Source organism: Stegodyphus dumicola, chromosome 2, assembly GCF_044657685.1.
Source record: "Stegodyphus dumicola isolate Sdum_Otavi_A_Nest chromosome 2, ASM4465768v1".
Classification (NCBI taxonomy): domain Eukaryota; kingdom Metazoa; phylum Arthropoda; class Arachnida; order Araneae; family Eresidae; genus Stegodyphus; species Stegodyphus dumicola.
The window spans coordinates 56015798-56040315 of NC_140769.1; the positions used below are offsets into that span (position 1 = coordinate 56015798).

General features: G+C 31.3%; 1 protein-coding gene across 1 annotated transcript in view; it reads left to right on the forward strand.

Annotated features, from left to right (window-relative positions):
* LOC118183992 (uncharacterized) overlaps positions 1 to 24518 on the forward strand; it is a 543427-nt gene that overhangs the window by 389763 nt on the left and 129146 nt on the right. Inside the window, exons 122-128 of the mRNA XM_085809921.1 lie at positions 6398 to 6570; positions 9617 to 9925; positions 10287 to 10384; positions 17170 to 17377; positions 19735 to 19993; positions 23043 to 23263; positions 24182 to 24238. Of these exons, the coding sequence (XP_085666047.1) occupies positions 6398 to 6570; positions 9617 to 9925; positions 10287 to 10384; positions 17170 to 17377; positions 19735 to 19993; positions 23043 to 23263; positions 24182 to 24238 (1325 nt within the window). The remainder of the gene's footprint in view (positions 1 to 6397; positions 6571 to 9616; positions 9926 to 10286; positions 10385 to 17169; positions 17378 to 19734; positions 19994 to 23042; positions 23264 to 24181; positions 24239 to 24518) is intronic.

Sequence of the window (24518 nt, forward strand, 5' to 3'; positions counted from 1 at the left end):
CTAGAAGCCTACGAGCCCCTGTCCTCCTTAATGCACGTCAATATCTATAAACATATTACAAAATATTTGTATAAATTCTCTTTACAAAATTTTAAACTACCTTTATATAATTTTGAAAATAAAATGAATAGAAAGATAATAACCAAAGTCATGATTCACAACCATCGAATGATATATGTACATATATATATGTAAGAAAAATAAGGAATATTCAAAAGATTAAATTAGCAGCGTAAAATTAATTTTCCTTCTCTATTCTAAAAAACAGTAATCTTTCTGCACTGCATCATTTTGAGATTAATTCATGTCATATGACTCTTACATAATTTGATATTGTAAAAGGAACTAAAACTCAAACAGCCAATAGTAGTTTAACAGCAGTATTAACTATCAAATAAGAGTAAAAATGCATCGAGAACCAAAATTAACTCGGTCTGAATTAAGATTTCACCCTTAACATAACGCATTTGCTTTTTACGCTTTGGCCTAGCTGGATTGCAGTCTGTTTGCTCCTTGTTTCTTACTACACATTTATCAAAAATGTTAATTTTTGGAATAGGCATAAATAATGTGCCAACTTGTTTGTGGCTGCAACATATTTGCTGAAAGAAAAGTTGAATTAAATCAACCTCGATTGCCAAATTTCTTATTCATTGTGGATTGGAGTTTCAACATCTCTAAGCCATCAAAATTCTTGCTGTTCATTACAGATTCAGCTGCTTGTATTCGACTACAGAATCTATTACATATATATATATATATATATATATATCATTTCATTTGATGGTTGCGAATCATTACTTTGACTGTATATATATTATTAATTTCATTATAAATATATACATATAGTACTGTATCTCACTCTCACTGCATATATTTGTATTTCAGTTCTTTAATTGGGAAATTAAACAATTTTATTTAATCACATCAGCTTGTTTAACAATTTGATACCTAATGAGAAATGTATTGCCAAAGGATGGTACTTTCTAGCATCTGCTTAAATTTTAAGTTACCTACAATGCACTAAACCAAATTAAAAAACAAAACTAGAAGAAACCCAAATTTTCAGGAAGAGAAACATTATTAACAAACAAGCAAAAAGAATACGGGACTTGCAAATTAGAAACTTAACATAGAGTTCAAATTTAGCATACTTGCTATCCCCTTAAAACTCGCTTACCACTGATAGTAACAACCTGCAGCTTATTATGACACGCATACACATAGATGTTTTGCGTGGAAGAAAGGATGAATCCTAGAATATAATGTAGTGAAGAAATAATAATATACAAACACTGTGTCGACCCCTTATTACAATGCTTTGAATGTTACCTATATCTCTCAAAAGATAAATGAAACATGAAGATAACATATAATAAACTTAATAATACTCAAAATACAATAAATTATATTGTAGCAAAACAAATTTTAAAAAATTTACAAGTCTCAACAAATACCAATTCTCAATGCACAGTTCGGGAATTAAGGAAATATCTCATTGCGTATAATGTTTTATTCCGTATTACACTTTTAGTGCTATATAATCATCCACAGATTTTATATAAATAAAATCTATAACATAATGGGTATTTATACTATATGTAGTTCTTGATGTAAAAAAGATCAGCTTTCATATTGTAAAAATTCCATCTATGTGAATAAGTATGAATATACTCATATACACATATTTATACTAAATAACTAATTTAATGAAACTAAATTCCTGTAGAAAAATGGGGAAAGTGTAGAATCGCCCATTGCTTGGCGTGTTTTTAAGAATTGCACATACTCGGTATCCATGTACACATCGACCTATTTTCTCCTTTGTCTTTATTCATGTACTCCTTTGACTTTATTCATGTACACATCGACCTATTTTCGCTTAAAAAGTCAAAAGAAAATTGACAAAAATCCAATTCTTTTTACTTTTGTAAAAAGTGCCAAATAAATAAGTGGGCGATTCTGCACTTTACCCGAAAAAATATATAAAAATACCATTTACCTATATATATTAATAATTTATTATTACACAAGGTTTTTCATATACCATCTCAAAGGAACATAAATTTAATTAAAGCGATGCATTATTGGAATAAATTTGAGTCAGTGTTTTAGGTGTAAGTCATTTAGATTTCTATTGTAGAAAGAACACTTTAGAAAATATATAGAAATATTATTTTGAACCATAAAAATTCTAAATAGTAAAATTTAAAGTACTGAAAAGGTAGCTATTGTTTTTGACAGTGGATTATATAATATAAAAATACCTCATGCTGAGCATTTTCTGAAATTACAATGCCAAATGAAATTTATGTAGTGCAGTATTTAGCAATAATAACTTTTTGTAAACAAATGTAGCTATATTTGCTTAATTGTAATGACAGTAATTTTAACTCCATTTGTACATTGCTGTACAGCAATGCTGTTTGTGATCTGCATTGCTGTACAAAAGATTTATTTATATGGGTTTTCATCTGCAGAGAACAACCGGATTTTCTGTGGAAGTGCTTCCGAAAATAATGTTTAAATATTACTCTAACTATATTTGAAAGCAATGCTATAACAGTGCCCTTATAAGTCTCATGATCCAAAAAGCTTTGGTTTTAATTGTCTCGTAAAAACTTTCAATTACTTTTGCAAAATTCATATCCACGTAAAAATTACTACACCGAAGTCAATTGATTATACAGCAAAACGTTCCTAAAACAATCAACTCCACAATTCGAGATAATGCCAGTTTCCTGTAGCCTGACAAAACTATGAGTGATTTTTTAAGTCCTGTTATTTAATTGTTGTCCTGACAAATGTGCCATTATCAGAGCTGGTCATTTAAGAAAATAACCACTATATGAGGTTTCAACTTAATGTAATTTTTTTCAAATAAATAATTCACTTTTTATACTCCCAAGACTAGTACATTTAATATTTCATAAATCTTATTCACAAATCTATTTATTTCAAAAGCAATTTATGAAATTTTCTTCATCAAACTAATAATAATGAAAATTAAAGTATGCATAAAAATGATTATATGTGTTTTAACAAAATAGCACAAAATATTTAATGTAAAAATGTGGTTCTAGTCTCATACTTGTAAAGAAAAATAGACCAAAAAGAAAAAACAATGTAAGCTACTATGATCATCTAAATTTTCACATAATTTTAGTAGTGGAAAAAAGATTCCTTAAGCTTGTATGTCTTGTCTACCCCATTTAATAAGTAATAAACACATTAAATATTTCAATGTTTATAAATTAATAATAAAACTTACCTTTTTTGCTCGCGAAATATAATTAGTACATTTTTTAAAACATAAAAAAACATTCTTTTTGCTCGGCCACATGACATTAGTCGAAAAATTGAAAATTGAATCATGCAAGATCATTTCTAAGTAAGGTATGCTCAAATTTATTAGTACATAATATTCAAATGATAAAGCATCTACATGAACAAGCTTTGGTACAACTCTGATATACGCCCTAATTTCACCAAATGTGGCGATATGTATTCTGCGCTGGTTTTTGGCGCGATTGCGTGTTGTGTGGCAAACCTGTTGTTGAATTGAAGTTCGGCAAAAGGAAATATCGTCGTGGCCATCCTGTTGAGGAGCAATGGGTATTTGGAGGTGTGGAAAGAGGGTATGGGAGATTATTTTTAGTGGCTGTGCGTGATAGAAGTAGGGATTTGTAATTATTTGTGAACCATAGTATGAATTTTCTGGATAGTGTGTCTGGCTGTTATATAAATACAATAGTGATTACGTGGCGGCATGTTAAAGGTGGTATGGTATTTCTGCTGTTCGAAAAAGCATTAATGCTAAGTGCATTTTATTTTATTCTTGTTCTTATTTTGTAGAATGTTATGCTCATTGTTTTTTTAGTATGAATTTCTGTCGTTATTGTTGTATTTTTGAATTGTTTGAAATTCATTTTAGTTATTTTGTTGATTAGTGCGTACCGTCTAAATTGTGCAATTCGTAGATGTTTTTTAAAGTTGAAACAGGATGCTGTGTACATGGTATTCTTTGAAATTTATTGTTGTTATGTTAATTTATTAAAGTGAGTTGTGCGTAGTTCGTAGATTCGTTTGTTGCCTAAATTGTGCAATTCGTAGATTTTTTTTAAGTTGAAACAGGATGCTGTGTACATGGTATTCTTTGAAATTTATTGTCGTTATGTTAATTTATTAAAGCGAGGTGTGCGTAGTTCGTAGAGTCGTTCGTTACCTAGATTGTGCCATTCGTAGATGTTTTTTTAAGTTAAAACATATCGCTGTGTACATGGACTCTTGTCAAATAATTTTTTTTAGAAACTTCACGGTTTTGCTATCTAAATTTTTCGTTTTTGTTTCGGACTTTTAGCTTAAATTGTGTGCTCAAAACGTAGTTTTTGCATTCGCAAAAACCCTGTTTTTGGAGATATTTTAGGCTTAGAGTTCGAAATGTAGACAAAAAATTTAGATAGCAATATGGCAGCGTGGAGTTTCTCGCCAAAAATATTTGGCGACTTGAGGGTGCATATCAGAGTAGTTCCCAAGATTTGAAAAAGTATTTCTAAACTGTAATCAAAAAAATAAATTTTCCAAAATGCAGTTTCAGTAGAATGCAAAAACTATATTTCTGCATCTGCACACTGAACCAAATTATCAAGTCTGAAATTATCACTTTTCAGTCTTTAAGCACATTGTTTTTCAGGAAAAAGTAAAGATGGAAAATCAATTTCACGCACAGAAACTCCATTTCACAACTAGTCAGTTATCAGCAACGTTCTCTCAAACATTAGACACGATTACACGTGCATGGCTTTAGTGGTATATTCATAGTCAGTGCTGGTATTTTATTATTTAATTACTAGTTTCTAAACAGTAAAACATAGTAAAATTTGTAATACAGTAAATCATAGTAAATAATATATTGCATTACTACAACCACGAAAAAAATAACACCACCATCGCACAACAATAACTAGAGCGGCGCCATATTGCTTGTTTGGGAAACTTCTGAGAGTGGGGGAGGGAGGGGGAATTTTTTCCCTCACGTCAGCGTTAACAGGGAGAAAAGTTTTGCGATTGTGAATGGACTTGTTCGCGTTAAAGAGATGTAGGTTGATACCGGTGTTTATTTGTAATATCAGAAATGTAAGTGCTTATGTGTGTGTATTCAGAGAACCAACTCCCTAAGACGACTGCCCTGAAAAAGACCAGTATTTCTGAAAACATAAGTATACTTTGGTATTGAATATTCGCTCTGTAAGGCGACCATTCACAAAGAAAATTCTGCAAGTGTGGCTGGTCGCCTTAGAGAGATTCATTCCGTAGATGCAATCTCCCTAGTAGACGACCACCTGTAAAAGATAAACGTATCTCTGAGAACGGGAGTATATATTGGTATTGAGCATCACCTCTTTAAGGCGACCACTTGCAAAGATGAATTTTTATTTGCGGCTGGTCGCCTTAGAGAGACCTCGTTGTGTGTGGTGTATATGATTACTGTTATTGTTACCGAAAAAAAAATTTAAATCAAATAAATAAACATATTTAGTAAAAACCCTCTCTAAAACGACCACCTGCGTTTCCAGGTTACTCTGATGGTCGTAAAGAGATCATATTTTCATTCTGTTAATTTTATTGTTTACATAAAGTCTATTAACGTCAGATAAAAAAATTAGAAGTCTATTAACGTCAGATAAAAAAAAGAATATATCGGTAGAAATCTATTAACGTCAGATAAAAAAATAGCGTAAACCCATATAAACCAACAGAAGATTTATTATTATATTGATACCAGTAAGAAAACCAGTAAAAGTCAATATAAACCTATACAAACCAGTACAAAGTTCTGACATTGAAAAAAAATGTTGGTTGTATGGGTGTCAATTGATACCAGTAAGAAAAACCCACAGAGATCAATAGAAACCAGTAAAAGTCAGTAGAGACCATCAAAAATTCTATAGGTACCAGTAGAAAGTTTTACTGGTTTCTATGGGTCATTCTGAAACCAGTAAGAAAAACCAACAGAGACCAACAGAAACCAGTAAAAGTCAATAGAAACCCATAAAATATTATGGGTACCCATAAAAAGTTTTACTGGTTTCTATGGGGCATTTTTAGCAGGGTATGAATCGTAAGAAGACAAGAAATTCGACGAAACGTGCATTTAAAATTGAAGAATGTGCAATGGTCATCAAAATTATTTAATCATATCTAAATAGGTATATAATCATAGGTTATGAAGTATTTCCCCATGACTGATTATCATAGCAAGTTGCTCATAAAATATATTTTGCAAATCTGTCTGTAAGAAACGAATAGATTCAATGTTGTGAAATATCTAATAGATTTCTTAAAATATTACTTTTGAAATAATTTTTCAAATAAAGTATTTGATACCTTTCGCCAGGTATCGTAATAACGAGGAGCTGAAGCTCTCCAGGGATTTCAAAGTGACCACAGAAGGTGGAGAATCGACACTTCTGATAGCTGAAGTCTTTCCGGATGATGCTGGTACTTACGGTGTCAAAGCAACTAACAAAGCGGGGCAAGCCTCCACTACAGCTACACTGAAAGTTGTCAGTAAGTTATTGTTTCCTTCTTTCTCAAAACAACATAGAGAAAACAGTTACTTATCTACGAAATATTCATTGTATATTAATATTTCAAAAGTATTTCACCATTAGTTTTCTGCGGAATCGATAGTGTTAAAAAATTATAAAATTTTGGTTACACGAAATCTTTAATAAAAATACGCAGAATTTAAATTCTTAAACGATCACTCAAAGGAAAAATTTAAACAGGAAAAATGTTTCTTGTAATGGATTAGAGAAACAAAACAGGAAAACATCACTATTCAATCAAAATTACATTCTTTGGAGAAATGAGGATAGTATACAAAATGTGGTAAATAGTTTACGCGTGTTATTCAAACATGTAAATTTCAGAAATTCATTCCAGATTTCATTTTTATTTCATGGAAAAAAAACTTGAAACTATACGGTTTGGTAACAAATTCCCATTTTCAGGAATACGAAGTATGAATATTTTTATATGATTTTTAAAACTGACGTTTACGCCGTTTCTTTTCATCAGGTGAAAATCGAGTAAATCATATAATTTTGATAATTTCTCAAAGCTAATTTTGCATACAACAGAACTGGAGTTCTTCTTTTTTAACGAATGAACTTTAGTAGAATGTGGTAACTTATTAATCCTTTATGATAATCAGTGTAAAAATGCAAATTTTATATACTTTTTAAAAATGTCACATGACCAAACTGGTAGCAGTTTAAAAGCTCAAAAGAGTCATATTCTGAAATATTTTAAAATATCCTCTACTGTTTGTTCAGTGTTACGTTCTAAATAAAATGAGGTTATTTGAACTTCTGTCACAAATGATTTCTACATTAATTATAATTACATACTTAAAAATTTTACTGAAGAGACTATCGTATTCAGGAGAGTGAAAATGAGCAAATTTATTTTTATTAGAAGGTATAATTCCTTGGAAATTTTAAATTATTTAATTAGCTTGATGTACTCCTCCAAATACTCCTCCAAATTACTCCTCCAATATACTCCTCCAATATAATAATACTCCTCCAAATTAACTGCTAATTTTAAAAGTTAAAGGAATAATTGCTTAACTCAGTTATATAGAAAAAGTTATTTTACAATGTACAATTTTTTTTGTAAAGCCCCCCCCAAAAAAAACGGATTTCAGTATTAAGTGATTACATTACTTTAAGCGTATTTTTCTGTTAACAATTCCTTTGAGATAAGAAAGCAAAAGAGAGATGAACTTATATTAACACTTTTTCCTAAATTTAACTTCAAACACCTGTACCTTTTTGTAACTTTTGTTACATTAAAACTAAGAGAATATATAAGAAATTAATAATTAAGTTAAATTAGCATTAGTTTGACATTTGTTTTATAGAAAAGCTCGATGGATTTCAACGGAATCTGAGGCTAACCCTTTTCCTCAAACAGCAAAATGATTCTGTTCTATTTTTCTGGAATTAATGCCATCTGTTAAATAAAAAATAAATATTCAAGCATATTTGAAACAAAGCAAGTAATAATTTGACAAGAACAAGACTGGAACTAAAATCATTAATTGTAATTCACAGATTTTGATGGCTGCCAAAAGTAATTTTTTTAATAAACAAAAATGTGTTTGGGTAATTTTATTAAAATTAAACAATTGGAAAGGAGTGAACAATCATTAATAAAGTTTGATTTCATTATTTTGTCTTTTTTGGTGATAATATCCATGGTCTATGAAAGATTTTAGAACTATTTTATTTTACTCGATGTACGTTAATCTATTCGATAAAGAATATTACAAATTTTGTTACGAAGGAAAATCTTAAAAAATGTATATAAGGACTGAGCAATGAATATTATCAATAAAAGAAAAAAATAACCTAGAAATTTAACTTGACTCGAAGCAATAGTTTATCCTGAAAGAATGAAAAGAAAAAGAAGTTAAAATTTTGAAATAAACTTGTAAAGGAGCTGAAAGACTAAAAATGTTATGGTCCTCTTATTTGGAAAAGGTGATAAAATGTCTGTTTTGTTGTAGGAATGAAAATTAAAAGTTTTAATGTATGGTTTGTTAAAAATCTATTATGTGATATATCACCATTTTTAACACTGTAGGCGAAAAACAGTGAGAATACATTTCTTTAAAATTAGTGATGAATTTTTGAATGGCCATGAATCGTGGAGGGGAAAAAATCACAGCTTCGCTTCTTTTTGTCATTTGAATCTTCAGACACTTCTTTTTTAATTTAAATATTTTAACTTTATAACTTAGAAAAGATTAGTTTTATTGACATGCAACAAAAAACTTCCTCTACAAAAAAAAAAAAAAAAAAAAAAAAAAAAAAAAAAAAAAACACGTTATTCTTATAAAGGTACCTATGATAGCAGCTCATAATACTATACTATTTAACTATTCACTATTCATCTTGTAAAATTGTAAAACTTCTAAAATTTTCTAATAATCGCTGTTGTGCTATCTCAAAAAAGTCTTGAAGCTAACTTTCGGATTTTCTAGGTAACTTTGAACGTTGATAACATACTACTAAGACATTCTGAAATGTTCATAGTAGTTAAAGTGTTAATTAAAGCTTTTAATTACGCACTTCATTTGCTAAATTTTGTTTATATCCTCTTAATTATTACAAGATTATTTTTAAAACAATATTCATAATTCTATTTTCCATTAAATACAGATTTTACTTTCCTTAAAATCTTTTAATGTTAAGTAAAAATGTTTTTCTTTTCCTTCTTCCTTTCTAATATGAAGGATTCGAGCTCATTTTAGGATTTGCATTCTAGAAAAAATTTAGATTTTTTTCTATTTCTAATTAGCAATTCAGATTAACCATTTTAAGCTTATATCAATGGTTGAGTGTGAACTTATATTTCCAAATCGGAAGGAAGAAAAGTATTTAAGAAAGAAGTAGGAAACTGTGCAATATGTTTGGTAGATAATTTAAATTACAAATATTATTATACATGTATATAAATTACGCAAACTGTTAATGATCTGCATAACTTATATAATACTACACATATATCAAAAGACAATGAATGAACTTTTTTTCTTCTGCAGGCGAAGTGGAGTCACCGAAAGCAGAACCCGTCCCTCCTATCTTTACTCTTCCTCTTATGTCTCAATTGGTTCCGGAGGGAGAACCAGTTAAGATGGAGGTAGAAGTCGTAGCATCCCCGCTGGCCACTTTTACATGGACTTTCAAAAAGAAACCCATCAAATCTTCCAGGGATTTCCAAATTACCAGCGAAAATAACAGGTCGGTTCTTCTTATCTGCGAAGCTTTTGCTGATGACAGTGGGGCCTATACTTGCAAAGCAGTCAATGAAGCCGGCGCAGCTACCACTACAGCAACCCTGACCGTTGAGAGTAAGTTTGCCACTTTTTATGATACATATTCTTATATGACTTCAATGTAGATAATCTTTAGAAGCTGGATGGCCATTGCGAATATTATTCTTTATAATGGTTCTACGTTCAAGATAACAAGAAATACAACTTTATTCTTTTGCTTTTAGTTAATCTCAAATAGTTATTCTTTTATCAATCAAGTATCCAAGAATCTTAATTCGCTGAGGAAAAAAAAAAAATATGTGTTCATGGGTCTTAATATTTTTTAACATAGTTTGTGTCTCACAACGTAAAATTGACTTAAGTTGTGTAACTTAATTGAAATAAGTTACGTTCTAGTGTTTTTTGTTTCAACAGTGTATATAATTTATCCTTGCAGGTCCACCCGAAGAAGATTCATCTGAGGCACCAACCTTTAAAGTTCCCTTAACTCCAGTCAAAGTAATGGACGGAGAAGAGGCCAAATTGAGTTGCTTTGTAAGTAAACGTGCATGCATTCTTACTCTTATACCGGCTGTTCCAAAAGATGGTATATAATTTCGATATATAGATAATATCACTGACTATTGAATAAACCTAATATGTGGCACACAGAAATCTTGAGGTACAAACCTTGTCAACATTTCGGTTTTTTAATTTGCTGTTTAGAATTAAAGTTGAGTTGCATCTTCAATATTTTCTGCTTTTAAATATTGAAATATTTTTTTAATTTTTTGCAAGTACAAAGTATTTATTAATTTTGCTTGCGATCGAGATCTAGAATGAAGAATATCGCTGGTGTTTGATCATAAGAATTTAATATTTTGCTTCCTTGTCACCCATTCTTTTGAAAATCTTGTTTGTTTTAATGAATGATAAAGATGATTCTAAGAGTCATTTACAAAAATCGTGTAGAAGAGCTGAAAAAACGGATTTTGAAAGGGAAACTCGGGTTCTCGAATTAATAATGATATATATATATATATAGTATATATAGTATATATATATCATTATTATATTATAGTATGTATAGTATATAACAGTATATATATCTTTGAATATAAGCAATCGCTTTGAAACAGCGCCTCAAAAAAGGATTATTTCTAAAATTTCAGAAGTTGTCCTGCTTAGAAAACTGATTTTTATGGCACATGCTTATTTTTATTTTTATGATTATTTGGTACTGGATAATATAAATGCTATGTTATGCATTTCTTAAGATATCCGGAGTCATTAGGTTGCATCCATGTAGGAACGTGAAAAATGTGCTATGCTCTCGCCGGGATTCGAACGTCAGACCTCCCGAATACGGGTCGGGCATGCTTTCAGTTACACCACGAAGATACGCGGAAAGGAGAGAGCCCTTATATACATAAACAGTCTTTCGTGCAAGCATGCCAAATATTAGGAGAAATAGTCACTTAAATGTCTTCAAGTTACATCGAATATATTATTTAGCTATTAAAACTTTTGAAAGCTTTCAAACAACAACGAGTACAAATCACGTTTAAAAGATAACTTACCGTTGTTAGCAGATGATTGTTTAGGAATTTATTCCTAAACACTGTTTAAAAGAGCTATCAGCGAGAGGTTAGAAATATAACCACTCAATACTTGTGTTATTAACCACTCAGTAATTATATAACCACTCAGTTATTGTGTGTGTTTCACTACCGTGAGAGAATTAACTACAAGAGAATAAAAAATAGTAAATAAATATATGCACAAAAATATTAATAACACTTGTACGGTTATAGATAGTAAAGACGTAAGGTTTATTTATTATTAATATTATTATCACTTATTTACTTATTTCGTAATTTTCCCGTGAAGGCTAGACTGGAGACAAGGTCGAGATAAAACGGATGTTGGTTTAAAGAAGTTGTTTTTGGCTTCAATGCACAAAATTTTACTTTCGCAGACGCAAAATACTAGTTTAAAAGTAGAAGCAAGACTCCAAGTTCCGGAGACTGTGAACGATATTCGTTTACAACTGCTGAATTCTATGTAAAATGTAGATTTAAATTGTAGATAAAGCATGTTGTTTTTCAGCAGTTTGGCTTGGTAATAAGTCAAATGTTAGTAAGGTAAAGGTGAGTAAGCTATAAATATGTGTATTCTTTTAAGTTAGGAAAACAGTTCTTGAATAAATTTCGCTTTTCTAAGACAGGCTTTGAATGAAAGGCTTAACTACACATTTTATGTCGCTTTGGCATTCATGCTTTAAATACCCTCCCTTTTTATAGTATCATATATAGAGTATTAAGTATTAGTTGGTGTCTGTAATTTCCATTTACATTGATTTACGAAAATTATTGAGTTATATTAAATAAATATTGAGTGAAACTTTAGACTGAAAATTAGCATGCCGATTCGAGGTTTCAAATTAGGTAAATTTCAGCAGCAAATGTAATAAATAATCTTGCTCTCAATGTTTTCTTTCTGTTAATGAAGTATTGTTTTAATTTTCTACAAACTGAATCTCTAGTTTTGCTACAAGTTATTCAGTTCTCAAGTTACTGAGTTTCTGTTAATTGTTCATTTCTCTCCTTGGTTGTTTAATTCAAATAAATCAAACATTAAGATTTTTGATTCGTGAGAAATCTTTAACATTCTTTCTTAATGACCTTTAATGTTAGTAACTGGATGAATACGATCACTGACTATTTGTTATTAGGTATGATTTCAAATCCTGTCAAAAACAAGTTATCTGCACGTGAGTTTTATAATTTTTTTACTGCAAAGTGAATATAAGTCAACTTCTTTTAATAGTACATTGTTAAAAGCTCGAATCGAAAAATTGCTCGAATCGACAAATAGTACACTATAAATGAAATACTGGATGCAAATATAATTTTAAGTATTGCTTAATTTTTTAATCATGACGAATGCAATGAAATTATTACTGAAAGTATATGATGAATGCAAATAGTATGAGAGTTTATAAAATATAGTAATGAATGCAGTGGAGTATATTATGAACATAAATTTAATTTTAAATACCGTTACGTGCTTTTGAGGTTTTTTTATCATGACGATTGCAATACAATTACTGATAAGTATGCATTACAATGAAATAATTAATGACTGTGAATGGAATTTTAAGTACTGTTATATGACATAGATGTAAAAGAATTATTGATGAATGCAAACAGAAATATAAGCATCATTTCATGGTTTTATAATTTGCTTCTTGACTAATGCAAGTGCACCGTATAATGTTTTAGTATAAAAGAGCAGATTTACATATAGATCTGCTGTGTTTGTGACGTCAGTTGCACTGACAACAGAAATACACCATTAAAATTAAATAGCACTGTAAATCTTTAAATGATATTCCTGGATCAGAATTCCAAATTAACAAAAAGTATTTCTTCTTCTCTGATGTTGTTGAAAACTATTGATTATATTGAATTAAACTGAATTACTTTACTATGAGATTTCATTGTTTTTCAGTGCATTCAAATTTTTAAATATTAATACGTATCAATAGAAATTATATTAACTGAGTATCTCTCTCTTGAAGAATGCAAAATGCCATATAAAATAATTATGAAGCAGTAGTGTCATTTAATTCATGTTCGAAACTTGATCTATTACTGTAAGCTTGAAACCTTTGGCTCAGAGAAATAATAACGCTTCTTTGTTTTACTAATCATTCAGTGTTACTTTTGTCAGAACTACATACTATTTGCGAAGCTTCTAACTGGGAACCTCGCGGGTTGATTCATTTAGTGTAAGCAACATAAATATTTCAAAGAATTTATAAATCAATTTCTTTTTCTTCACTTCACTTTTTTTACATGGGCGACCATCTTAAAGCGTATTATTAGACATCAAGAGATTTCAATAATTTTTATTAATAAATACAAAAAGAAATGCAGCAAATCCTTGTTATCAGAATTAACAGTAGTGAAACCATTTCGGTTAGTCTTTTTATCATTTAATCCACGCTAATTGTTTTCGTCTGTTAAAAGTAGCAATAAATTAAAATCATCAATCCAAGATTGTGACACCTTTTGTCAGATTTGACTGTGTTTGGGTTATTATAACCACTAGGTCCTTGGCTTCTAATTATTAGGTGCCACTGATTTTCCTTATACGAATTATCGTGATAGGTAGCTAAGAATACAATAAAATTTAACTCAAAATCTTTAATTGGTCTCTACTTGAGAATTTACATCAGAATACAGATACCACTTCACTTTTCTAAAATTCACACTTCAGTTTTACTCTAAGCCTAAGGGAAACCCCAGTTTTAATTTTAACGTGTTAAGCTTTCAACCGTAGCTTACAGTTTTTGACAGCACTTCTCCGGAATCAGCTGCATTAGCCAGGATTTAAACAGCAATAATCGCAGATGCTACTAACCCGCGGCTCCATTCTCCGGCACACCTAGGCCCAGATTCGGACTAACGTTGTTACAAGGTATTGCAGAGTTTCTCACAAGTTTGGAATCATGGGCTAATCGCTTTATGTTACACATATAGCAGTGCAGTGAGAAGACATACCAACTAAGTACATGGGGTAAAAAGAGTTCTATGTAATGGAGTTAGAAGGGGGGGGGAAGGAAAGAAAAAAAAAGTGACTTTTATTTGTGCCCATCATTTCGGAGAATACTGGTACTTTAGAAAAGATTTTACATAAAATGAATTCCAATATTTCTCTATTCTAATTTTCATTTAAATCCGAAAAAAACTAAAATAGTAGCATTTATAATTGTAAGAAAATGTTACGTTTTTATTTTAATTACAGTTACTGCTTTTAAACGGTTTAGCCGATGTGTAATGAGTAAAGTTCGAAAACAAGCGTTAAAAATTATAGTATTCTTGTGTAAATTGGCAACGTGAGGGGCACAATTCTTAACGGAAATATGACATTAAAAAACTTTAAATAGTCCATAAATAAACGTTACTTTTCAATTTCATAATCGTTTACCGAAATATTTTTAAAGGAATGGTGAGAGCTCCTGATAAATTTCCTTATAAAATGGCTAAAATTCCCTGCTATGATATAAGGTTACACATGACCTGGGAATGCTGTTTAAGACCTAGATGGCAGCTCAACCCAAACCAGTTCATATATTTTAGCCATGTTTAGTTTTTTAAGACCCTCATTTTTCAAAGAAACTTCCAAATTTTTTTAGGGTATAAAAGGAATTGTTTGAAAAGAAATTTCTATGTTATTTTTTTTGGCTGTATGCTAATCTCCTTATTCTATATTAGTTTAAATTTTTACCTTGAAATCTTGCCTAAAATCAAAAGGCGAACTCTAGGTGTGCCCAGACCGGATTCACCGATAATCTAGGACAACTGAGAGTCTGTATTCTTTGTTTCTCCGCAACTCATAGGTCAGTTCAATGCTCGTTTCAGCACTCGTTTCGAAGCTCTATTCAATCACTGTGGGTGTTCCACTTTGGACACACCCACAGAATTAAAACGATAAGTGCTATCTTCACAAAATTTTTCTTGTGTACTCCTCTAGGTCTAATTATACTGCCTACCTTTTTTTTTTTTTTAATCAAAACTCCGACTTTAAAAGGTAGCGTGCCGGAAAGGGTTAACAGACGTGAAGCGAGTTATCGCTATGTCTGAAAACTACGACAAAATCTTAAAAAGATTATGGTAACCTTTTTTTTTTAAATTTAAACAGAACTGAGAACATGTGTGCGCACTGTTGTGCTACAATGATCAACCCTCGGGGTGATACAAATATGCATAACAGCCAGATGTAAATTAAATGTTGAACAGTAGTTCAGGACTACACAATTTAAGAAGAAGCTACAAGCTGGATGAATACTTTTACAGGCGTGTCAGATTTGAAGTGTCGACAGGGAGAGACCGCAAAACCAAATAGTTCTAACTATTAGAGCTGGCAGGAACTAACCACGTAGTGCGCACGCGATGCTACAAACACTCTCTGTCTCAAATCCAAAAAATCTCAGTTTAAATACTCACAGATAATTTTTATTCTGGTAAGTAATACGGGAAGGAAAAGTTGTAATAACTAGTTAATTAAGATAAGTTATTCTGTAACGAAAATAGAGGCTTGAAAATCGTCTTTTAGGCAAACAATTCAAAGTTCTTTGTTTTTACTAGCAATGATTCAGATTATTTTGTTTCCAATATGAAAAATGAAAAATTTACTAACCACGATTACCTACCTCTAAAGAAAACAATGATTAAAAAATGTGAAATGATTGTTTTCAAACTGTCTGCTTTGATATTTAATTTTCTCCACTGTTTCGGTTAAGCCGGCCTTCGTTTAAGCGAAAATTGGTTAATTTGTTTAAATAGTGTTTTATTTAAATACGAATCTAACAAAACGCATACTGAATTTCAATACAACTTTGTGCCAAAGGTTATGTATACAGATGCCGATTGTTAGTAAATAAGAATTGTTCATTGTTCTGGCTTTGTTCATTGTATGGAAGCAAAAAGAGACTGGGTGTTTTGTGATTATACAATTAGACATTTCATCAGCTGCCGACGCTTAGACTGGTTTTCGCTTAGACTTGTTTATATCCATATGCGCCTTGCATTGTAACTTAGAGTGGCATACAGCCTAAGAAAGCTAAGTCGATAAGTGTTTTTAAATTTTCTTCTGCTGGTAAATTAATTATTAAAAGAAATGTCGAAAGCTTTAGAAATTATTATTATTTTAAAATTTATTGTAAAAGGGATTAAATAAAAATATTTCAAAATGGAATGTATCACTGCGAGCAGTAATATCTGAAAAAAATGTTATCAGCTAATACACACTGGTGGAAAACACCTAAAATAAGCAAATAAAAAAAAACTTTTCACAAAGTTGAAGAAAAATAATTTTAAGGCAAGATTTATTTAATAATGTTACACTAGGGAAATTATAGCCTTCAAAATTAAAAAATAACTCTTAATTAAGTAAAATCTACTTTGAACATTTGGTAGCAAAGGTGCGTACCGTTTGAGAATTTCAAGTACAATAAAATTTAGAAAAATTAATCAGGTGGATAATTTGGAAGGACATTGACAAAACAGCATGATTTTCGAGAAAACTCAAAGAAATTGCGATGAACTTTTACATCAATTAGCTTAAAACCTACTTTGGGCTATAACTCTGAAAAGAATTAAAATTTCGAAAAAAATATTTTAAGCATAGTCTTTTACGCGTATGAATTCTCTGCAGCTGAGAAAAATTGTTTTCGTATTTTTTTTTTTTTTTTTTTTTTGAAATTCTCAGAATGGTAGACTCTCTTGATTCTGGAAATCTGAAAAAAACATAATTAGTGTTCTTCTTTTCAGGTTACTGGTATACCTGTGCCAAAGATCACTTGGTACCACAACAACCGGGAAGTCCGTGAGAATTCCGAAGTATGGACAACGCAGCGAAAAGATGGCTACTGCGAACTTTTTCTGTCAGAGGTATTCCCAGAAGACATGGGGGAATATATGTGCAAAGCAGTTAACAAAGCTGGAGAAGCTGTCACTCGTACTCAATTGACTGTGGAGTGTAAGCAATTTCATTTTATTAACTTCGTGTAAACTAATTTATTACAGGAAATTTTCTGAGGAGAACAAGATTAATATGTACGCAAACTTGACAATTTATTTCAGGAATGTATAACTGTAACATTTCAATGTATTATCACAAAATTCATTTTAATAAGTTTATTCTTAAGTTCAGCCTTATCCTTACAAATACGTGTCGTTTCGGTAAGAGGTGATGTAAATTATATCTGGAAAATAAACTCGTGTTTTATAGGTATATATTAACATAACCAGTGTTTTATATACCATCAAATTTAGTGTCAATTGGAGACAGCTAATCATCGAGAAACGTAAATCTTTACGAATAAGAGCTTTAAAATTCTCAAAGATTATCTTGCATCAGGAATAATTCTATCTGTGTAGATTTGTTGAATTTGTTGATTCTATTGTTTTGAATTTTGTATAATGTAACATCAACAGCTTCAAGAAAAGAAAAGCTCTACCGTAAAAATAAGATTTAAGGGGAAAGCGTATTTAACACTGAGGCAAATGGCGATCTCGGTAAATTGGCAAGATATCACCAAACAAGCAATGGTTTTGGCGACTATTTTTTGGAAAAATCGCCAAATTTGGCGACATTTTGGTCCGGTCTTTGTATAACTGTAATTAAATAACTGTATTTGATCCCTATATGTAACTATAACCGTATCCGGCCTTCATATGCTTCCAGGAGTTTCGAGAAGAAGATTAGAGATTTCTCAGAGATCGGGAGAAAAAACTGTATCAGACCGGGGAGAGCAATAGTTCTTAGATTTTAGTTCAGAGTTAGACCTCCAGGGTTAGAATGTAAAGTTAAGAATTAGAATGTAATTAGATCTCCAGAGTTAGATACCCAGAGTTAGAATGAAAAGAATTAGAATTAAAATGTAAAGTTTGATGTTAGAGTTAGAATAATTTCCAGAGTTAGAATGTAATGTTCAGAGTTAGAATTGCGCTCTGCTTAACGTTCTTAATACTTTAAAGTGATAACTACTGATTATGCTCCACGATACTGAGAAGAGCTGTACGTGTCCTTTTTTTAAAGTTCTAGAACTATAAAGTGTCTCTTTTGTGAAAATAAATTTTACCAAGCTACCATTTGTTCTGTGTGCATTTAGTACATTACAAACCCGTTCTTACACAGCACTATATAAGATTATCAGATACTACTGCTATGTTAACCATCAAAAAACGAAAAAACGTTTTTCTTTTCAAAAACGCGTATCGCTTCCTTTAAGAGAATTTGCATTTCTTGTCAATGCTGCTGCATAATTTCTCCTTCGCTTAATTTTTAATTTCTTTTTCTCTACAAACTGCCGGCATTTAAAAAAAAAAAAACAACTCAGTGACGTAACAGCTCTAATAAGCCTGCAGTGCCCTGAAATCTGCTTTCTTGACCGTGGGCTTCGGGGTGCATAAGCATTTTCCTTGAACAAGTGGTCAGCTTGTCGCAGGACCCCCGGTGTTTAGTCCCCAAGCGAACTTGGTACTCGTTTTATCAACCGAAGTGATGGAAATCAAGAGATGAAAGGCTGAGTCGAACTTGCCCAGCCCGGGAATCAAACCCCGGACCTGTGGTGCTGCTGCTCGATGCGATAGCCACTGCGCCACCGGGCTTCACTGCCAGGACCTACACTTACATAAATCAGCTTGTCATGACTGCGTGTGCAATCGCATTATAGTTGTTGCTGGAAATGAGGAATTTCGCATAGGGGTGCAATAAATCCTACATTCTTATCACATATACAAGTACATAAATTTTTCTTTTGTTTTCCGATCTGAAAGGGACCAAAAAATTAAATTTTAGAAGTGTTTTCAAATATGCTAACAAAAGTTTACCGAAATTAAAAGTTTTCTTGAGATTCAATAATTTTCAATTACTTGTCATTTCTCATTTGCAAATCAATAAATAGTTTATGCAGAGGTGCGCAATTTATATAGGATGGGATTCATTTCTGTGTGAATCATCCTATACCACAAAAGGGACGCTACTAGTTTATAATACTGGTTATTCAGTGTAATATAATTCTAGATATCAGTATAATTAAAAGCTCTTTACTTTCACCAGATGGGGTCATAATAATACAAAAATAAACAACCGTTCAAAAGAACTGAATGATGTTATCTTCTCATTCACGCTGAAGAACTGTATTCGTAGACGTCATTCACTAAGTTTTCTGTAATGCGTTTGTACTTAAGTTGTTGGTTATAGAAAATTAACTTCTTGTGCAGAAAAGATAAATTTGTGACTTGCGTCTATACTGAAATCAATATTTATTATTTCGATGTACATTTTAGCTTTCCATAATCTGAAATCAATCTTATTGATATTATTTACAGCTTATGAATATATACCTGATTCTGAGATAGCAACCGTAAGTGTTGATAAGACCACGTCCGCTGAAGCCACTTTAGTCAGCCTGTCGGAAGAATCGAGTGCCGAGGAACTTTCTACGAGTATACCGGAACTACCAGAAGAAGAGGTTGCTCCGTTGTCACCTGTCAAGAAAACAGCCCCAATGAAACCTGAAGCAGGAACATCGCCTCGATTTACAGTCCCGTTGGAAAACGTTGAAGCGAGACCCGGGCATATGATAAGGTATACATTTCTGTTACGTTTAGTGATGTAGATTATATTCATTTATTGTAATTCATTAACAAAATAAATACAGCAGAATTAAGACTATTAAGCACAATCAAGTAATTATCAATAGTATATGAAGTCTGTGGGTAAACATTTGATTCTTTAAAGAACGCGTAATATATTTACACTGATTTTCTCGGGAACTAAAATGCAGCAAATGACGGCCAAGCATTGGCGTAGCTAGGGTGGGGCAAAGGGGAACATCTGTTCGCGGGCGCAGCATCCAAGAGGTGCCAAATTGATGCTACGTAATTTTTTAATGAAATGTTTTCCATTCTTGGCACACAGAAAGGGTCGCAAATTCTTCAGTTGTCCCCGGGCGCTGGAAACTCTAGCTACGCCCCTGCGGCCAAGGCCAAAAATGGAAGTGAAGGCTTGAATTAAAACTTTCTTTTAACATATTTTTTGTCTAAAATCCCCTTCATTTTATTTAGATCCAGCTTCCTTTTTCATGTTGTAATGCGGAATTTACTTTTATGAGAATATTATCTTAATGAGCCTTTGAAAACAGTTATTTTAGAGTGAGTGGTGTAAGATGTAATATTTACCACTAATCAGCTGACTTACAGAACATTATTTGCAAAATAGTTTCCAATATTTAAGCAAAAGCTTAAAATCACGAGCGGGCAAAAATTTCAAAAAATGCAATTCATTTATACTTAGAGTATTTCTTTGCAAGAAAAATACTTACTCACATTATGAGCAGTCTAGAATTTCCGCTTTATTTATAGTGGACAATCTACTACTTTTATGAATAATTATGCGTTTAGATTAACTGTTAGCAATAAACAAATTGCTATTGTTTTCTTAAAATTTTAAAGTTTTGTAAAGATTACTTTATTATGTAAATTAACGTTCATATGAATGATACGACATAAATAAATACTATAACAATTCTTGATCATCGGTTTAATTGCAAGCATGACTTTATTGGCGTATAAAGATACATAGATCTTCAAAACAGACTCATCATAAAAAGGACTGCCATTGCCCGAAAGGTTGGAGTTCTGCCTATTGAACTGCGGAAGGTATTTACTTCCCCCCTGCCACCCAAAGGAAAACCAATTATACCATTTCCCCATGGAGGTAGGAAGTAACCTCCATGCATTTCCCTATCCGCCACCCGGGGACCCGCTCCCTAGGGGTTGCACATTTCCACGAGAGTAAAAGTGAGATTTAGAATTACCCATCACAGAGGACTGAAACTGAAAACTGACAGAGAGTATAAAAAAAACTACAGAAACAATGATAACTGCCGGGCACAAAACTGACTAATTGCACACATTTTTAATTCTCCTGCCATACGTGCTGAATTCAAATTGTGGTATTGTTTAAGAGACTGAACCTCTATGATGATGACATTTTGCAGATTGCCAGAGCTGTCATCTTCGCCCATGGCACTATTTGAATAGGCCTTGTCATAGACACAACAACAACAACCACCTTCAGATCAAATAATTAATTATCGTTTCCAAATTTATTTATTTTCTAATTGAGCATTTCATTTGTAGAGAATGCCTTGAAGTTTACAACCTTCTTAACTTTAAATAAATAAATAAAAAAATTTGAAACATTTCAGATTGTAACGGTCGCTCAGAAGGGTTTGTTAAGGTTTACGCTCTCACTGAGCTCGCAGTCTACCAGTCAGCTGTTAAAATCCCTCCTACTATCCCATTTCTTTGTTTCTTTTTCTTTTTAGTCCAAAGGAGCAATTTGCCCTGAAGGACTATTATTTTCGTTTTGGCATTTTGCATTGGTTCACTTTAAATGTCCGATTCACTTTTCAAATTGTTGCCACCCAATATTATCGCCCTCTATTATATTTTAAGAAATTAAATAATGAAGACTCCGCATAAATGTATGTATGTTTCTCGCATTGTGATAAAACAACGGTACCTAGTAACAAAGGCAATGATTTAAAAGCGAGCAATGGCAACACTGAAGAAAAACAATTTTTTTTTAATCTCTAGCGTGAGAGACTGTGTATCGGAAATTCTAAAGACATGCTCATTTAAAAATTATTTTGCGACATTGGTACTGAACTGAATTTTATGGTCTAAGTGCAAAGAACTTGATATTTAATAAATAAAATAGCACACAAAACGTTAAAAAAAAAAACGCCCCTTTGGACGTAATTTAAAATCTGAAGCCTTTCAGATTAAAAAATTTTTTTTTATTTTTTGTCGTTTAAAATTTATTATTAACCATAATTTACTTCGCACTTACGACATAAACAGTTCAACAGCAAAAGTAAGAAAGTTAATAGTTACCATATATTTTTCTTTTCTTCTTTTTTTTTCCCAATCTTATTGAAAAGATTGGGAATTAGTTCATCATAATCAATGTTCAGTTTTCTTAGTAAGATGGCTCTACAAAATTTCTTTTTATTAATAATATTTTATGTGTTTACTTTATATATTAAATATCATGTTCTGGATATTATGGCTCATAAAATTCGATTCAACAGCAAAATATTAAAATATTTAAAAACAGTATATCTTTAGAATTTTCGATAGACAGTCTTTCGTGCTTTAGATAAAAATGTTTTATTCCGTTTACAGTGTTGCCACTGCTGGCTTTAAAATCGTCGAGTTTGTTAATCAAAAATTCGTTTAAGTTTTACAAAATATGAAATAGATAATAAAACATATTTGAAATTCAAAATTTGGGTAGAGGACTACGTTTTTCAGAATTAGATGGCTCTAGGTACTGTTGTTATTTCACAATGCGATAAACATGAATGCATTCATAGAGATTTTACATTATTTAATTTCTTTAAATATTATATAGGGCGATAATATTCGGTAGCAACATTTTGAAAAGGGCATACACTGTTTATAAGTGATTCAACGCAAAGTGCCGTTTCGAGAATAATATCCCATTCGGGACTAACATCTCTTGTGGCCTAATAATTTTGGATAAAGTGTTAAGACCGTGTATGTTAACTTCTTATATTACGTAACCGATTTAGTAAATTAATCACTTTATATTATTTGTCATTCAGATTGGAATGTCGAGTGACTGGGACTCCTAAACCCAAAATCACATGGTACAAGTCCCGGAAAATTCTGAGGCACAGTCCAGAATATCAAATATTCTATGAACCAACGGGTGTCTGCACGTTAACCATCACTCGCTGCACTCCAGAGGACAACGCAGAATTCAGCTGTGAGGCCCAGAACAGGAATGGCGTCGACCTCACTACATCCAATGTTACAGTCACAGGTAGAAAGTTAATAATTTTCAAAAGTCAGAAAACAAAATATATCTATATTGCTTTTATATATCGTTATATTTCCCACTTCTCTGATTTTATTGCCGTGTAAAAACTGAATTAAAAAAGGGCATGCATTTGAGATTTTATCGCTGTACCTTTGAAATTAAAATATAATTAATGATTACTGTATGTTTTATATTTTTTGTTCCAGTGCTAAACTACAGATTTCGCAATGAAATTGCAAAATTTGTTCCTTTGATTACTAAACTACATACTTTTTGTATGTTGTATGATTTGTTCTATTTTTCTACGTATTTTTATGTTTTGTTCTTTTCTTTGTTTAACTACATATTTCCATATTCTTCTATTAAATAATGTTCAGTATTTCAGTGTATGTTTCCACACCTTTGTAGTTTCGATTTTTCTTTGCAACTCTTCACAAAATTCTACTTTAGAAAAATAACTTGTTCGTAATCTTAATTTCTTTCTTCTAAGTACTGCTAATTGTAAAGGCTATGTATCTTTTTCTGTTGCTGCAGTTAACATATTATATCTAATACAATTTATTTAGTTTTCTTTTATAGGTATGATGATAACAAGTCATTGCTATTTCCGAATGAATATAAGTTCTCAAAACGACACTTTAATTACTCGCGTATAATATTGCTTTCTTTATTTAACTCAGAAAGCTACAGGTCTGAGTTGATTCTAAAATAAAAGCATTTGTTTTATATATAATGCGTTTAATATAATTTGAAAATATTTAAGCTTTTTGTTGTTTTTAGTAATAAAATATTTGTAATTCTTCATTTTATTGTTTCTAATTCTACGTAATATAAATTATGTAACCTTTTTTTAATCTTGTTTAATGTTGTGTATATTTATTCTGCTGGAAATATCTTAACCTACATTACATATATTCACAGAATATAAACCCAAGCCTCCTAGCTGGGCTGTTGAGAAAGAACCGAAGAAAACTGAAGGTGGGTTTTAAAACTACTCGTACATGTGTTTGTTCAGATTTTAAGTTCATATGATGAATTTTCTTCACATTCGAGGGCTATGCAAAATTTTAATTTTTATTAAAAATATTGTCTTTGTTACTGCATAACCAGTCTGCGTTAAAAGTTTCACATCTTTATTTATTAAGAAGCTGTTAAAAATGTATCTGCCCTCTTTTAGAACGTCACGACTGGGGAGAATGAGTTCCAGATGCGCCAGTGTCTCCTACATAGCTATAACAATATATAAGCATAATAAACT